Source organism: Nelumbo lutea, chromosome 2 (assembly GCF_056320005.1).
Source record: "Nelumbo lutea isolate HS-2025 chromosome 2, American lotus-T2T, whole genome shotgun sequence".
NCBI lineage: Eukaryota > Viridiplantae > Streptophyta > Magnoliopsida > Proteales > Nelumbonaceae > Nelumbo > Nelumbo lutea.
The window spans coordinates 13,928,546-13,947,196 of NC_142685.1; the positions used below are offsets into that span (position 1 = coordinate 13,928,546).

The following is an 18,651-nucleotide window of genomic DNA, read 5'->3' on the forward strand; positions in this document are numbered from 1 at the left end:
TATTTATTTAACCATACGGTCAAACCGTCAACCTGGAAAGCAGTGGCCAGAACGGTTCCATTTCCGGGTCATTTCTTAAAACCATGCCCAACACTCCCATTACAGTAAGGGCCTGACTTGATGGACAATATACACAGCTCTATTAATTTTTAAGTTCAAATTTAATTACTTGTGTGGCTTTCAGATTCTATAATGGTATAGCGAAAGCCATCCCTACCCAAAATATTTGGGGAGAATGACCAATCAGCACAGGGTCAGAATTTGTAGGCTCAAAGTACTGTCGGGGTAAGTGCTAGCTCGGAATTGATGCCAATTCAGATGCAGGCGTTGGTGCATAGAATGTGGGTTGTGGTCCTTTTGAATGTTTATAGCTCTGCAGCGTAAATCAGAAATCTGCATTGGGCAAATCCATACTTCTAACGAAAAACTTATAGATATTCTCAGTTCTTCAATTTTTTTTTTCTTTTTGAGGTAACTCGGTCCAAGAATAACCAAACAAATTTCTAGAAAGAACCTTGGGAAGAGAATCCTTTCCATCTTCCATGCCTAAGAGCAGGCATTTCCCCTCCTTTTCTTTTCTACTTGACAAGAAGGAAAAGAAAGTGCCAAATTAGAATTTCCCTACATTAAGACCAAATCAACACAATCCTAACTTACTGCTGACAACCTCTTTCATGCAGAGTGCAGAGACATCTTGTTACTCCATACTAAACACGATCATTATCATATGTCCTTATTCTTCTGTCATATTCAAAACAGCATTTCCATGAATCCAATAGGTGAGGCCTCAAGCAACTCATGGACAACAATTCCCAGCAGGAATCAATAGCTAAGGAATATCAGAATATGTCAGAATATTATTTTTTGTAGGATCATTTACCTTGTATATATATACACATGAAACACTCCACAAGTATTCCTGGTATCAAAACTTTGCAGAGACAAATATAAAATTAAAATACTGGCTTGAAGCACCAAATCACATTATCTCACCATTACTCAACCAAGTTGATCAAGGAACGTTGCCAGTTGCCAGTTGCCACATATTAGAGAACCTGCTTAGAAATTGTCATCAAGCAAGACCCTGGCTGCAGGAGTTTCAATTCTGCCAAAGATTTGACTTTTAGTATCTACTTAAAGGAGCTAAGCATCCATAATCTGACTTGGGAATGGCCCTCTTCTGCACAAAAGAAAGTCTGATTATCTTCAAGTATTCTCTGTACCAGATGATTGAGCTTCTTTACAATGACCATGACCAACTAGGCGTACCTTCAAGGTTACACAGTGACGTGTCATACCCCATAATATGTAGGAAATATGAATTTCCCGAACAATTTGAAGTAGGAAATGTTAGGGAGGTTTTGGTTACTCTCCAACTGCAGCATGTAGGACTAGTTTTTGGTGACTGAGCAGGTGGAACAAATCAGGGGTTGCTTACCCATTTGACAACCATAAATTTCATAATGGCAAATCCTAAGCTCTTTGTGGTGCTAATGAAATCTTTCAATCTCTTAAGCAACTTCCTTTAGAGAAAGGACATCATCACGTGGATGAGCTTCTTCCACCCAAACTTCAATTTCATCTCCAATCTGTGAACCTACAGATACCCATGCAGAAGCTTGAATTCCAACCTGCACAATTTAACTTTCAAAGGTAAATAAAAATATATACCTATTTAACAAGTTGTGATAGAAAACATTTACAAGGAGATTTAACCATGACAGTTGACCTATACCCATGTAGGAGAAAGCTATTAGAGATAATTATTAGCAGTCTAATTCTAACATGTTAACTTCTTACCTTTTAAAGTAAACGTCTTGCACTGTCTAATCCATTTAAGATGGAACTGTCAAGGTAACTCTTAGGTTTGAAATACATTAATCCCTCAGTAAAATAATTTATACTGCCTATGTCAAATTCACCGTTAATAAAGAGATATACTTCAAAATCTGCAGTTAGGTATCCACTAAATTGTAGCATGCGTTTTGGAGGCGGCTTCATATTAGCTTATTGAGGTGCCTGGCACATTCTCTTGTGCACATTATTAATTCTGCTAATAAAATTGAATGTTACTGATAAAAAAAAATGTGGCATAATAATGATGATCAATTCTTGGTTTTATGTTTAGGATCCACTTAGTCCAACACAAAGGTGTGGAAAATTCTCCAATCCGAAACATTTCAATTATACTTCTTCCCATTTAACAGCAAAAACTTTGTTTTGAGCATCTTCTACTTAGAAACATATGCAGCCTTGAGAACAAAATCTTCTAAAGAAAATTAATAAAGGAAACATCCAAAAATGTCATCACAGGGGTATTTTGACAAGGGGGTATTTGGGCATTCCATGGTTATACAATTCGTGAGGAAATAGAGAAAGAAAGTACAAGTTATTTAGGTCTAGACTTACTGATCAAGAATTAGGGCTTTAAGGCTGAAACTCAATCAAATTTAAAAGTAATGTTCAAGAATTTGAAGCAAGTTACTTCAAGAAAATTTGACCAAGAAATAAGCTAGAATTAGAAAACAATAGAACCAACAAAAAAGATGATGGAAATCCCGAGAATGATTAAAGGCTGCATAAACCAAAGAGAAAACAAAGATGATCAAAATCAAGGAAATGAAAGATTCAATAGAATCAGGAGAGATTGCTTTTTATCGGTAAAACCAAGAGACAACATAGATTATTAGAAGCAATAAGGCAACACATAACTAGTGTTTTGAAGGCCTAAGCACACATAAATGTATTCTTGAAAGATAACATTTTTTTCTTGATAAATGAGTAAGATTTTATTACTCCAGCAAATAAGAGTTACAGGCAACCCATGGAAAGGCACGAGATGCAACCTTTCCTTTAAAACTGCTTACAAAATTATAGGTTCAAACGAAATTATAAAGAAGCCCAAAATAAAATAGCCCAAAAAAAACCCTGTCTTGCAAGTGAGTCAGCCAGATTTTGTTGTTAGTCATTTAACCTTTTTGAGGAGATCTCTGTAGCCCCAGATCACAGAATTCGGATCCTACGACCAACCTACTATCACCTGGGAGTCCCCTTCAATAAGCAGATGCTCTATTCCTAGCTGGTTTGTGAGCTGGATTCCTTGTATAGCAGCAAGTAATTCGGCCTTTAAAGAGTCGCCCACACCCGTAGGACCTGATACAAAGATATAATGCTACTGTCCTTATTTCTCAGCACTCCTATACCCTAAGGTCCAGGGTTACATCAGCTACTCCCATCATAGTTCAGCTTAATAAACTCCTCCCCAAGTGGCATCCATTCAACCACATATCTGTTCGTCCTGGTAGAAGTATTAGCCACTGCTAACCAGCTCCTCCATAGGTCATTGAAAAAGTATGCATCAAAGAGATTTAAAGTTTTCAGCCACTGAATTTCCCTTGTCAAAATACATTCTTTAACTTCCGAAAAACTTCCTTCTTTTTCACAAAAAATTCTGGTGTTCCTTTCTTCCTAAACAGTCCACAACAAAGCTGCTCTTGTGCACTTCCACATAATTCTCCCTCTCTTTGTGTGCCATTCAAAGGTAGACGGACTAAACAGCAGGCTAATATCAAAGTATAAACAAAGAAAATGCAGTGAGTTATCTCCAAGCTTGAGAAAATGGAAGAGGATAATAAAGGCCCTAGTCAAGAGAAATTGAACCTCACGGGCTTGCAAGAACCAGAGACACAAGGACTAGGGGCTACAGCATTCTATAGATGCTTTTCTGGGAGCCACATATTTGACTCTGTTGTAAATCTTATCACATTGAAGTCTCCCTAGACACCAGGGGCCTTCCCATAGGCCTTGGATGCCATAAAGCTCCTCCCATAACTCATTCCTCTCTCTATAATTATTTGGACCGTGCACATTTGTTAGCACCCATGTGAAACCATCTTCCACCATCCTGAATTTTAGGAATACGGAGAAATTACCTATCAGCTCCTCTATTGGCTCTACAACATCCTCCCTCCATAGAATTACTATTCCCCCTGGTGCTCCCCATGAGGGAGCTGAACACCAATTCACTCCTCTTGCTCTCCAAAACCCTCGAACCCACCTTCTATCTAGTTCTAATAGTTTGGTCTCCTGTAGCATCACAATATCAGGTCTTTCTCTTCTAAGCAACTCCTTAATTAATCTCCTTTTTCTAGCACTTCCCAACAATCTTACATTCCAACTGATGAGCTTCATAGAATCATATTCACTTTAGTCCCTTAAGGACATTAACTTCCCATCAATTAGGGGTTTTCTTCCTCTCCCCTCTACCGCTGAACTCAATATCCCATTCGATATCTGAAATTAGTCTCTCTACTTCAGATCTTTTCTTCTTCGTCCTACCCTTAATGTCCAGACTTCCTAGAAAGCTCTTTATTTCCCGTCTTCTGCTCCATTTTATTGATACTTTGCATCCAGTTTGAAATTTTTTGGGGTTACCTCCTTCAGTTCCTCTTTATGTTTGTATTCCTCCAACAAAGTACAAATCTGCTCCCAAATCCTTTCCTATTCCTCCTCGTCTCTTTTTTTTTTCTTCTAAAGAAACCCCTTCCCCAACTTCTACCCTAACACTCTCCTTCTCCTCTCCCCTTCTACCACCTGCTTGTTCTGGTTGTGATGCCAGGACATCTGTTACAGGCAGAGAACCCAGATTAGTAACTGAAATCAAATGGACATGCTTACCTGAACCTAATGGAAGTGAGTGAAGTGGGGTGACATCTGCAACTGTCGAGTCCAAGACCTTTCCTTGTTCCCGATTCCATTATGGAAGTGGACTAGTTTCAACCAAAACTTGTTCACCCCCTGCAGCCGAAGTTACCTCCCTAGCCTTTCCTTTTGTTGGTATCCATGTGTTAGGCGTCAGAGTTGATTCCTGTTCCTCTGGCCTGATAACCTGCGTAGGCTGGTTTAGTGCACTGGGCTCTTGTATTAGATGAGCTGATGAGGTGAGCTCCACCAAACCACAGTAAGAGCTTCTAAGTCCATCTGATCTTTATGAGACACAAGTTCTAAAGGGGAGAAGTTTTGTTCGTCGTTGTTGGGATCTACATTAAACACCTGTTCCTTGATGCCGAGGCCACATGGATCCAGCACCTCCTCTGGAAACAGCAACTCAGTGTTCAAACTTTCCTCCTCGAAGATATCTTTCAAGTTTTGAAGATCTATACTTGGCCAGACTAAGAGTTTCTTCAACTTCCAAATCAGAGCACTCTTCATCATCAGTTAGTATTTCCAGCTCCAGGTTATCTATCTCGCCGCGCTTAACACATCTCGGATTATGACAATCTGGTGAAAGCCAAGCCAGTTTCTTTGAAGGAAGCCACTGTAATTAACAGTTCACTTGAGCAGGGTCATTCGACCAACTGGAGGAGCTTGAGGTAGAAGATGGTAGACCTTGTTTCCTGTCTACCTGAGATGCTCCCTCAATCACGTGCTTTTTTTAAGTCACCACGTGCCAGCTTAAGGCTTGGAATAATTGGTTCTGGCCCATTTAAAACAATGTTGGGCCTGTCAAGCCCCAAGGCTAGCTTCGACTTTAAAGGCTCATCATTCTTGGATCCAGCTGGCAAGTGATCTTCAGCAGCTACAGAGTCCCTGATTTGACTCAAAGGTTTACCTCCCCCCTATCTGTGGTTCAACCGCATTTAAAACCAGACCTTTCCTTACAATGTTTGATTTATTTAACCCATTCAAATTGTTCAGTTTGGCGCCAGAAGACAATGCTGGAATGAATGTTCTATTGAATGTCACACCCTTGCCTTGTTGCTCACGTCTTATACCATTCTCCTGACCTAGAACCTTTGGGCTGCTTAAAAGCTGTCTTTCCATTTTGGTGAAAGTTTCCATCTGCTTTTGTTTGTCCATCCCCAGACTGCCACGTAGCACCATCCCTTCAACCTTTTCGTCTTCCTCCTGTCTAGCCTCCCTCAACAGGGCAGCTTCAATGGAAGTTGCTAACCACACCGGTAGTAATAATCCTCCTACTCCAATGGTCACCTTCCTCGGTATTTCCTCTGGTTTTACTCCACTCAGAAGAAGAGCTGCACTACGTACATCTCCCCAGAATACACCATCTATCTAGTCAAGCACCACACAACAGAGCAATTGAGTTTGCAAACTCTGGCCACTGTCTCCTTTTTCCATCATCTTTGTTTTTCCGTTATCCTTCTGTCTAGGAAGTTTGATAAAATATCAGCCACTCCTTTCCACCCTTGACTGTTTTTCCCTTCAGGAAAACAGACCATTTGCTTCCTTTAGCAAAAAAATCAGAAAGAGATATGAAGGATCCCTTTACATTCCTCTTGCTTTGCATTACGTACCTTCTACCCATCTCTGAGAAATTTTCTTTCCATATACTCTGCTTCCCTTTAGTTGCTGCATCAGAGAGGAACTCTTTCAGCCAGTCAATCATCTCAGTTCCTTCCACAAGCACCGTAGCCATCTTCTGTTCCCTTATCTTCAGGCCAAGTCTTCCTTTAATTCACATTTCTTCAAAGAGAAAATCTTTAGCCTCTACCTTAGAGCTGTTCTCCATTTTGTTTTCTCCACAAATCCTTTCTCCATCATTCTCCCCCAAATCCACAGATAAAATACCCGTGAAGTTTGGTTGGAAACTACTTCCAGCCAAAATGCCTGTGAAGTTTGGCTGGAAACTACTTCCAGAGGCACATCCAAGCACTCATTTAGACATCCAAAGGTGGCCACTCTATCTTCCAACCATTTTAGAATAATCTGACAAGCTTTCTGGGAGCACATATCTTAGAAAATATTTCCAATCCACATGGAATTATGTAGTTGATGTCAAATAATCTCATGTGCACTCATTTATGTATTTAATCCTATCAACTCATTGTATACCAGAATTATGTAGTTGTGACTTCACTCTTAATTATTTGATGAAAAGCAAGATCTAAGCTTCAGAAGCTAATAATTATTGAAACTGGAGTCTACCAGAAATCAGCCAAACAAAAGGATTAAACCATCATATGCAACCACCAAGTTAATGTTCAATTTACCTCTGTCAAGAACAAGGCTGCAACACGATCTTTGATAAATCTAAGGATCAAAGCACGGAACTTCTTCTCCTTGGGTTGCCTTCTCAGAAACTCCAATAACCAATACCGAAGGCTGCTGTTGTAGAGCCTTTTTGCTACTCGGACCCGCATGTTTATGAGTGACGCCATCCCTTCCAACTGACCAGCTGAATATGGAAGAGAATCACCTCTAAGAAATGCTTTCACCTGCAAATATAAGCTTAAAATGTTTGAATTAACAACAACTTGGAAATCACACATAAACAGGGAAGCATCACATGAAAATAATAAAGGCTCAACTAGTCATCAAGACTGTAAAACCTAGGTGTACAAGATGACGTTAATCTTGATCCCAAGCAAGTGACAAACTCTATCAAAGCATTATCTGTTCTTATATTTGACATAAAGCAGACTGTTTTTTGTAGAAAAAGCATAGGCATATTGACAACAATAACTTGCATACTAATATCATAGTTTTCAAGGTGCCAAGGCGAGGCTAGGCAACAGGGGGGCACCTTGTCACCTAGTCGCCTAGTCACCTAGGCAATGGATTCTTTCAAGTAAAAAACATATATCCTAGTAGGGGCTGAACCCCAATTTTTTTTTATAGGAAAAGAAGAAAAGAAAAAAGAAGATATGGAAGAAGAAAATGTTTTGATTAGACAAAGTTTTAAGTTCTTCCTTATTGGTTCAGGTTTTGAAGTCTACGAGGGTTCAATACAGCAGTTAGCAATGTTTGTGTTGATTAAACCCTAACAAATAAGAAAATAGTATATAAATATATAAAATGAATATTGCTTAATAATGTCTATTTTATAATTATAATTTCAAAAAATTAAGAATATAAAAGTATTTTATAACACAACATACAAAACTACTTGGCGATTAGGTGAGGCGAGCCTCCAAGAGCACCTTGTCGCCTAGGTGTTGCCTTGACAACTATGACTAAAATGATGTGAATCAACATTTTCATGACAACATGGCAAAACTTCACTAAAGTAGCAACTAGCACTCATAAGCAATGTTTTAAAACGTGGAGGTGTGACGCTAGGCATTCCACTACCTAGAGGTGTGAGGCGTAGTTCAGAAGGCAAGAGGCATAAGCTTGCCTCCTTAAGAGGGAGGGGGTTAGGAGGAGAAAGGGGAGGAGGATGAAAAGGAAGGGGGTCTTGTTGAAGCAGAGGCGAGCGAGCAAATTGGGCTGCACCGAAAAGGGGGCGGGGGGTCTAGGGGGTGAAGCCCCCCAGCCAAAGGGGCAGAGGGCAAACCACTTTCTTTTCCCTTATCTTTTCTTCTCTTCCTTTTCCTTTTCTTTTCTTTCCTTTTCTCTTTTTTTCTTTTCTTTCTTTTTCTTACCCTTCCTTTTCTTTATGAATGATGTAGAGAACACTGATGTGGGCCCCACAGCTACGGTCCCACTGTGTTCGTAGGGTAGAAGATGTTCTAGTCTGCCTAGGGTTAGTTATTGGTCATTTAGTTGTTTCAGTTGTTATTTATTTCAGTCTTATTTTTGCTCTATTTGTTATGTAAAGACTAAGGGCAGATTTGTCCTTTCCATGTAATGAGCATAACCTATAAATATTAATTAAAGTGGCGGTGGCAGAACATTAAGCTTCTGCTCCTCCTTTCAACCCTTGTGTTCTACTGCTTCTCCTCCCTCTTCCTCTTCTTTCCTCTTACCTTTCTTCTTATCTTCGATCCTGAAATCCATTAGAGTTCAAGACTGATAACAGTCCTGAACTTCTACTTGGTATCAGAGCTAGGGCTTCTCATGTGAGTCTAGTCCAGCCGACCACATGAGAAACATCTAAGGCTGGAAGCTGAGAAAGCAGAGTTCGTTGACTGATTCTTGGAGATCTCCAGAGGATTAGCAGCTGTTTGAAGAAGTGCCACAGTTGCAGTGAGTTGGTGATCAGGAAGAATCAGAGAAGGCTAGGGTTCGGGTAACCTTGGTAGGCAGCGAACTGCATCCTATTGTAAGTCTTTTATTTTCTGAGAGAAGTCACATCAGAGAAGATAGGTTGGACCTATCCAGCAAGGGTGGCCGAACCACTCTAGGGTTTTATCTCTCTATTCTCTAGGGTTTTGTCTTATCCCTGCGGCAAACCCTAGTATTAGGCCAAACCTTGTGATCTTGTCCCTGCGGCAAATCCTAATAGTTCTCCCCAACATTGATCAGTTTTAGGGTTCCATATTAACCCTAATACAAACCTTATCCGTACGGCTCTTAAGGACTGATTATAACCTCATATTGGCTTCAGCATATCAGATTGCTCTTCAAACTGTTTTTCAGTTTTCTTTTGGGGTTTCGAACACTTCGAAAGGGGTGAAAACAGTTCGGACTGTTGCTGTTGTGTGTGGTTATTGATTTCATATCAGTCTTATACATGTTTCATGCACACCTACCATGAGTACAGATTGGTTCTATACTGGTTTTGTGACTGTGGTTGGGAGTCCTAGTGCTGGTTTTGATTGTAGTAACCATAATTTTGAGAATTCTGGTTCTTGACCGAAATGGAGCTTAAGAATCAGGCAGAAGGCAATTTTGGGAACAGCAGTTATGGTGGTGGTTCTAAGACAGGTTTTCAAATTACAACCGTAAAGTTTGATGGATCAAACTATTTGGAATGGGCCCAATCAGCCATGATGGCTATTGGGGGAAGGGGCAAAGTAGGGTATCTTACTCGACTAAACCGTGGGTTTCTCCTCAGTCAAATACTTCATCTTTCCTCTAGTAGTTGAGACCTCTAAACATGACAGGCTGCTCCAGCAACCTTACTAATAAAGGTCTTTCGAGAGGCACGAGAGGCACATCATTAGAGACCTTAGCTGCAGTTCGGGCTGCTCTAATACAATTGGAGAAGGAAGTTGGCAGTTCAGCTCAGTTACCGCAGTCATCATCAGCTCCGGCCACATCGACCTTTGCACACTCAGGTACTCGAGCCTCAGCCTACCATGCCTCCACTCCAGGTACTACTGAACCGTGTTGGGTAATAGATTCAGGTGGATCCGACCATATGACAATCTTGCCCTCTTTGTTTACTACTTATCACTTATCTTCTGGTAGGGATAAAGTATCTATAGCTGATGGCTCTCTTGTCCCTATTTCTGGCAAGGGTGACATCAAACTGTCGGATACTATATCCTTGTCCTCTGTCTTGCATGTTCCTAAACTAGATACTAACTTCCTTTCCGTTAGTAGTATTACCAAACATTTGAACTGCTCAGTAACTTTCTTTCCTGACCGATGTGTTTTTCAGGACCTGGAAACGAAGAAGGTGATTGGGACTAGCTGTGAGACAAATGGGATCTATCTGCTCGGGGAGAGTTCTCGTCGGGAAGAGTCAGTGGATAAGAAGTTACTTGTTTCTCAGGTTGTGAGTCCGGTTATGCTTTGGCATAACCGATTGGGTCATTTATCTTTTTGGTCCTTGAAGAGTCTGTTTCCTACTTTGTTTGAGTCAGTTGAGTCATCTCAGTTGAAGTGTGAAAGTTGTGAGTTTGCTAAACACTGTAGAAACTCTTATTCATTGAGTAATAAAAGGAGTAATAGTTCTTTTGATATTGTGCATACTGATGTTTGGGGGCCATATCACATTCCTTTTATGGGTGGGTACAGGTATTTTTTCTTATTTGTTGATGACCACACCCGGTTTTCTTGGGTTTATCTTATGCGATCACGAGATGAGGTGCCTGCCCTAACCTAGTTTGATGCCAGGATAAAAGTGCTTAGATCTGATAATGCAAAGGAATACTTTGTTAAACCATTGGCATCGTACCTCCTTAATCATGGGGTTATCCACTAAAGCACTTGCCCTCATACACCTCAGCATAATGGGGTTGCAGAGAGGAAGAATAGGCACATCTTGGAGGTGGCTAGAAGTATTATGTTTACCTCCAATGTCCCTATTCGCTTCTAGGGCGATGCTATCCTTACGGCGGTATATCTTATTAATCGGATTACTTCTCGGGTTCTTGATATGAAACCTCCTTTTTCCCTTCTATGTCCCAATGAGGAGTTGTTCACTATTCCCCTCAAGACATTTGGTTGTATCTGTTTTGTTCAGCTTCTCGGTCCCCATCACTCCAAGTAACCCAAGGCCTCCAAATGCATCTTTCTTGGTTATGCACAAACTCAAAAGGGTTATTGTTGTTATGATCCTGTCTCAGGGAAGAAGTTTGTATCCATGGATGTCACTTTCTTTGAGGAGACACCCTACTATTCTCGGGTCTCTCCTCAAGGGGAGAGTAGTGAGCATGGAGATTTGGGTCCTTTTCTTCAGGGGGAGTGCAGTGAGGACAGGGTTAATACCTTTGGGGCTGTTCCCTTACCTATTCCAGTTGGTGATGAGGGTTGTAGTAGCGAGGGTGGTCAAAGGGATCGGGAGTTGAGAGTCTATCACAGGCGATGCAGGCAGGTTGATCCCGGTCATCAACAGTCCCAGCCAGTTCCAATCTCTTCTATGGCTCCAAGTCTAGATATTACAGTCCTAGGGCCCACAGAGACTCCTTCCACTGTTGCTACCTCACCCTCTGCAGATGACCTTGACCTTCCCATCGCCCTCCGTAAAGGAAAATGGCATTGCACCACATCTACAGCCCACTGCATCTCCCAGTTTTTGTCCTATGATCGCCTATCTCCTTCCTACAGGTCCTATCTCACCTCCGCTGCTGATGTCCCTAATCCAAGAGCAGTGCAAGAAGCCCTATCAGTCCTGGAGTGGAGAGGTGCAATGCAAGTTGAAATGGATGCCCTGTTGAAAAATAATACCTAGGAACTAGTTGACTTGCCCAAAGGAAAGAAACCAGTTGGATGCAGGTGGGTATTTACTGTGAAGCACAATGCGGATGGTTCCATTGAGTGGTACAAAGCTCGGCTAGTTGCAAAAGGGTTCACTCAAACTTATGGTATAGATTACTTGGAGACATTTGCCCCGGTAGCCAAGATGACCACCATTTGGGTTCTATTATCTCTTGTAGCAAGCTACACTTGGCCTTTGTACCAAATGGATGTTAAGAATGCCTTCCTGAATGGGGACTTGCAGGAAGAGGTTTATATGCAGTTGCCTCCTGGATTCTATGATACAGAGGTAGGTAAGAAGGTCTGCCGGCTCAATAAGGCATTGTATGGTTTGAAGCAGTCACTTAGAGCTTGGTTCGACAGATTCAGACTAGCCCTTAGGAAGTTCGGTTATGTACAGGCCCAGTCAGATCATACACTGTTCATCAAGAGGGTGGAGTCGTCACTGACACTACTTGCAAGTTATGTTGATGATATTGTGGTGACAAGAAATGACAACCATGAGATTGAGTCCCTCAAACAACTCCTTCATCAAGAGTTTGAGGTGAAAGACTTGGGTACACTACGGTATTTTTTGGGTATTGAGGTTGCTAGATCTAAACATGGGATCTTTGTCTCTCAGAGGAAATATGTTTTATATCTCTTGGCTGAAACTGGAAAGCTAGGTGTCAAACCTGCAGATACACCCATTGAATAGAACCACGGGATTAGTGCAGAGAGTGAGGAGTTGCTTGAAGATAAAGTTATGTTCCAGCGGTTAGTGGGAAAGCTCCTATATCTATGCCTCACCCGACCAGATATCAGTTATGCCGTTAGTGTTATCAGTCAGTACATGCATTCTCCTAGAACCACACACCTTCTAGCAACAGAAAGAATACTAGCATACTTGAAGAGATGCCCAGGTAGAGGTATACTGTTCAAGAACAATGACCACATGAAGGTGGAAGTCTATACGGATGCCGATTGGGCTGGGAGTGTTGATCATAGAAGGTCTACCACTGGATATTGTGCTCTTGTGGGAGGTAACCTGGTTTCTTGGAGGAGTAAGAAACAGAGTGTTGTCTCCCGATCCAGTGCTGAAGCTGAGTACAGGTCAATGGCTAATGGAGTGGCTGAAATTCTTTGGCTGAGATCACTACTTGAGGAGTTGGGTATTGAGTATGAGAAGCCCCTGATGTTGTATTGTGATAATCAAGCGGCTATTAATATAGCACACAACCCAGTGCAGCATGACAGGACTAAACATATTGAAGTTGATCGACACTTTGTACGAGAGAGGGTCTCATCACAAGAAGTGTGTCTCCCATACATCACCTCCAATATGCAACTGGCAAATATCCTCACCAAAGCTGTACCACGGAAGAAGCTAGAGGCAGATCTATCCAAGTTGGGAATGATAAACATTTATTCCCAACTTGAGGGGGAGTGTAGAGAACACTGATGTGGACCCCACAGCTACAGTCCCACTGTGTTCGTAGGGTAGAAGATATTCTAGTCTGCCTAGGGTTAGTTATTGGTCATTTAGTTGTTTCAATTGTTATTTAATTTCAGTCTTATTTTTTCTCTATTTGTTATGAAAAGACTAAGGGCAGATCTGTCCTTTCCATGTAATGAGCATAACCTATAAATATTAATTAAAGTGGCGGCGGCAAAACATTAAGCTTCTGCTCCTCCTTTCAACCCTTGTGTTCTACTGCTTCTCCTCCCTCTTCCTCTTCTTTCCTCTTACCTTTCTTCTTATCTTCGATCCTGAAATCCATTAGAGTTCAAGACTGATAACAGTCTTGAACTTCTACTTTATGAATGAAAATAATTTATTAATCTGGAAGTAATAAGGCAATACAAGAAACCAAAAAAGAGGCACAAGCCGTAACCTCTTCTAATAAAGTATTACATCAAATTAAAACAGAAATAACCCAAAATGAAATTATAGAGCATCCCAAAATAAAGGTTCCCTTGAAGCCCCCTGCTTAGCTAACCCATCTGCTAAGGTATTTGCTGATCTTCCCACCCAAAGAGGGATAACAGTCATGTTTCTTTTGAGCCAGTTGACTTTCCTCAATAAATCTCTGTGTCGCCACATAGCTGAAGCTGGGTCTGTCAACCATCCCACAATATTCTTAGAGTCTCCTTCAACTACCAATCACTGAACTCCTAGTTGTTCTGCCAACAAGGCTAAGATGTTGCTCTCTGTATCTCTCAGCACTCCTCCTATCCCCGATGGGCCTGGGTTTCCTTGGCTGCTGCCATCAAAGTTCAGCTTTACCCATCCTTCAAGCGGAGGGATCCACACTGCAGATTCCTTGTCCTTCCGTGTATGGCTATTAGCCACCTCTATCCAATTTCTCCAAATATCATCAAAGGAAAAAGTATGAAAAGTCCATTGTTCTCAACCAGTGAATGGTCCTCGTCAAGATACAATCCTCAACAGCCTGAATGCTTCTTTCCTTTTCCTTGAACACCCTTGCATTCCTTTCTTCCCAGATTGTCCATAAGGCGGCTGCTCTAATACATCTCCACATCATTTTTCCTTTTTTTGTAGGCCACACAAAAAAGGAAGGATCGAACAGCTGACTTAAGTCTGCGGACAGATTCCACCTACATCCAAACAAAGAAAAAAATCCAACTCCAAATAGCACTAGAAAAGGAACAAGATACAAGTAAGTCGGAGCAATCCTCACCACTAGCCCTGCAAAGTACACACCAGTTAGGGGACAAACACATGAAAGGCCTTTCCTTCTGCAAGCAAACCAAGGTATTAATCTTTCTATGAAACACTTCCCAGCAAAAAATAACAATTTTAAGTGGAACAGGTCTAGACCAAATCTCCTTGGTTGGAAAACCCCCCATCTTAGAGAAGAGCAAAGGGACTTAAAAAAGGAAGCACAAGAGAAATAACCTTTTGGATGAGGGGACCATAATCTCACATCCACACTAAGAGGGTCCAGAAAGACACTGCCAAGAAGAGACAACAGATCTGAAACACTGTTAAGTTCATCATCCCTCAAACCTCTCCAAAAACGGAAGTCCCAACTTAAGGATGAGGGTGAAGTAGGAGATGGGAGAAAATGAGAGAGAGCTTTTTCCTTATAGAGGGAAATAGAAAAAAGAGACGGGAATTGGTCCTTAAGGGCAACAGTACCCACCCAAGTGTCTTCCCAAAATAAAACAGAATTACCAAAATTGACATCATACCTGACAAGGTTGAGAAACTAAGGAAGAATGCTCTGTATTGCTTTCCAAGGGGATGCCAACATTGCTTGATGTGATACACCCGCACCCCATCCATTTTCCAGTCTGCCATGTATACTAGCTATCACTTCATGCAACAACCTCTCCCTTTCTCTAGGCCACCTCCACAACCATTTTCCTAAGAGAGCTTTATTCTTGAGAGTTAACCTTCCTAGTCCTAGTCCACCTTCCTCTTTACTCCTACAGACTATTTCCCAGTTGATTAAATGGTCTTTCTTTTCCTCCCCTGGCTCACAAAGAAATGTTCTCATTAATCTCTCCAACTTCTTAGCCTCCCTATTAGGAATCCTAAAAACAGATAGAAAATATACCGGTAGGTTTGCTAAGGTGGCTTTAATAAAGTCACTCTACCGCCCTATAGAGATGTAGTTTCTTTTCCAAGAAGCTAATCTTTTCTCAAACTTTTCCAAAACTGGGGTCCAAAAACTACTCTCTTTCGGGTTTGCCCCTAGGGGGAGACCTAGGTACTGCAAGGGCCAAGAAGAAACGGGACAACCTAAACAATTGCCACAGATTGAAGAATCCCCTCGTTCATATTGACACCTACCACACAACTCTTATTCAGGTTTATCTTCAGATTGGAGACCTTCTCAAAGTGTTGTAGCAATGCTCTAAGATTCCTCACTTTTTGCATGTCACTCCCTTCACAAAATATTATGATATCGTCAGCAAAGTGTAGATGGGTTACTCGGACGTTGTTCCTTCCTATTCTCCAACCATTCACTTCCTCTTCCCTATCTGCCTTAGAGATTAATCTACTGAATTCTTTCCCTTCCCTTTCTTTTCTTTTCCCTTCCTTTCCTTTCCTTTTTTTTCTTTTTTTTTTCTTTCTTTTTATATAAGATGTGCATGAGGCGCACGCCTCTAGCATGCCTCATGAAAAAAGTGCGTGAGGCGTACGCCTCAGAGGTGTTAGCACTTCTGGCATACACCTCAAGGCGTTTTGGGAGAGCCTCAGAGGCGCACCCCCAGGCATACACCTCCCACGCCTTTTAAAACACTGCTCATAAGAGGATAATGATAGTCAACAGTAATATAACGAATCATCAAAAGAATAAAGAACAAATCACAAGAACATTGTTGGAATAATGTTAGAATAACTTAGTTGCAGTTGTTAGGGCCTGTTTGTTTAATTAAAGTGTTTTTTTATTTCGTTTTTTATTTCTGTTATGTCTATTATTGTACTCAGGGGTACAAGGGTCTTTTCCCTTGTTATTTCTGTTGCCCTATATATATTAAATAAACACTGGTGCCGCCAGTACTGTTGCATTGCAAACTCTCTCTTTTCTCTTCTCTTCTCTTCTCTTTCACCTATCTCTGGCCGGCTACACTGCCAAGATGGTATCAGAGTGGGAATACTGATTAAAAGAGAGCAGACCGATCAACCCTACTGTCAAGAGAAGATCGATCAACCCTACTGATTAGTGGAACAGGCTGGCAGAAAGGAAATCTGATTCTGGACTACAGAATAGCTACAACTGGTACAGTTCTTCCTCTACTTTTCTCCTCTTTACTCTCCTTGATCATGGGCCGAGTGAAAACCCTATGAATCTGGGGCGGCTGAATGCTATCGAACCTGTGTAACCCTAGTTGTCTTGGATCGTGTGATCATATTGATGTGTTAAGACAATTGTAGGTCAATGCTGACCTGTCCTCTCAATGGTTTGAGTTGACTATAAGCAAGAAGGATCTCTACTGCTGATTAGTGGCTGTTAGCCATTCTAGAATTCTGATAGGCAGGTCTGAAACTGCCGAATATTACCTCAGTTTTGTCCAGAATTTGGTACAGTTTGTGCACAATCTGGTTGGTAAACCCTAGTGTGTGGGTGTGAACTGAGTGGAGCATTGCTTTGTGGAGTAAGGAGGGGTCCTAAATCCGGTGTGTGGGACTGAGTAACTGCTTGACCATGTCGACTGAGAATTCTGCTACTTCAGAAATCTCAGGGAGCCACAATGGAGTGAGTGGGGGGAATGGATATGAGCTTTCCCATGGTTGTCATTCCCTTTGATGGTCTGAATTACCTTGAGTGGTCTAGGGGGATAAAACTCTACATCACTGCCAGGGGGCGAATAGGATACATCAATGGGAGAGTAAAGGAACCGAAGTATGGAAGTGCTGAGCATGATAGGTGGGACCAAGAGAACAGTATGGTGATGTCTTGGCTCTTGGTTTCAATGCTGCCACAAGTAAGGAAGACCTTTATGTGGGCTGAAACTGCTTGTGAGATATGGGAACAAGCGAAGTCCACTTATTCATAACAGAGACACTATGCCAAGATATATCAACTACAAGCAGAATCTTCTACTTGCAAGCAGGGGGAGAGGAGTCTCTCAATGTACTATTCTGATTTGACATAAATATGGAAAGAACTTGATCACTATTAGAATGTGAATTGGAAGTGTGATGAAGATGCAAAAGCCTATAAGTCACTTGTATCAGTCATATGAGTCCATCAGGGTACAGATCTAGGGTAGTAAAGACTTGCCATCAGTCCAGGAGGTGTATGCCTTGGTGCAGTCAGAAGAAAGCAGAAGAAGTGTGATGAATGGTGTAGAAGGGGAGTCAGTTGCCCTAGCGGTCCGGGGAAATTCAGATACAAATGTTGAAGGTGGTTTTAAAAGGGGTGACACTCAGAAAAAAACAAAAGATAAAAGCAAGCTTGGGTGCATTCACTGCCAGAAGACACAACACACTAAAGATACATGCTGAGATCTCTATGGAAAACCTAAATGGGCACAGGATTTGGGTAAGAAGTTAGCACCGAATCAGGGCAAGAAACCAGGCCAACAGAATCAAAGAAGGTATAACTCAGCTAATCTGGCATCGACAAAGACTAGTCCTTCCGTAACTCAGGAGAGACATCTCGGTTCTAACCCTAAGGAAGATATTATCAATTCCTTCCGTGAACATTTGGAATTGTATGGTAGGACTCTCCGCCAGGTGGATTCTGGGCCTACTCCTACCTCATTTGCGTCTACATCAGGTAATGCCACAGCCTTCCATGTGTCATCTCATACTACTGATTCACCTTGGATTATTGACTCCGGAGCCTCAAATCACATGACCGGTAAGTCAAATTTGTTCCAGACATATAACCTTCTCTCTGGGAGAGATAAGGTAAGACTGGCTGATGGTTCTTTTTCTACCATAGCTGGCCGAGGCACCATATCTCTCCCACTTGGCCTTACTCTTCCAAATGTCCTGCATGTTCCGAAATTACTTATTAATTTGTTGTCCATTAGTAGTATTACTCACTCTTTGAACTGCTCAGTCACTTTTTTTCCGTCTTCATGTGTGTTTCAGGATTTGACCTCGGGGAAGACGATTGGTAGAGGAAGCATGGTGGATGGTCTCTACGTGTTGGAGAATAACGTCGGTCTAGTGGCGACTGAGTCCACAAGTTCGGCGAGTGAGAGTCAGGCCTATTTATGGCATAGTCGTTTAGGTCATCTTTCTTTTGAGTCATTAAAAGTTATGTTCCCAAAGATTTTTGAGTCCTTGTCAGTGAGTCAGTTACAGTGTCAAACTTGCTAGTTGAGTAAGCATTGTAGAAGCTCTTTACCTTTAAG

The 18,651-nt window shown here is 41.6% G+C and overlaps 1 protein-coding gene across 2 annotated transcripts in view; it reads right to left on the bottom strand.

The window, feature by feature from the left end:
* Positions 1-799: 799 nt before the first annotated feature.
* The window catches only part of EMB2730 (Ribonuclease II/R family protein), a 53,568-nt gene continuing 35,716 nt past the window's right edge, over positions 800-18,651 (bottom strand). For both annotated transcript variants that reach the window (XM_088968989.1, XM_088968988.1), the window contains 2 exons: positions 7,011-7,235; positions 800-1,631 (listed from right to left, as the gene is read on the bottom strand). In XM_088968989.1, coding sequence (XP_088825115.1) covers positions 1,512-1,631; positions 7,011-7,235 — 345 coding nt within the window. In that variant the 3' untranslated portion in view covers positions 800-1,511. The remainder of the gene's footprint in view (positions 1,632-7,010; positions 7,236-18,651) is intronic.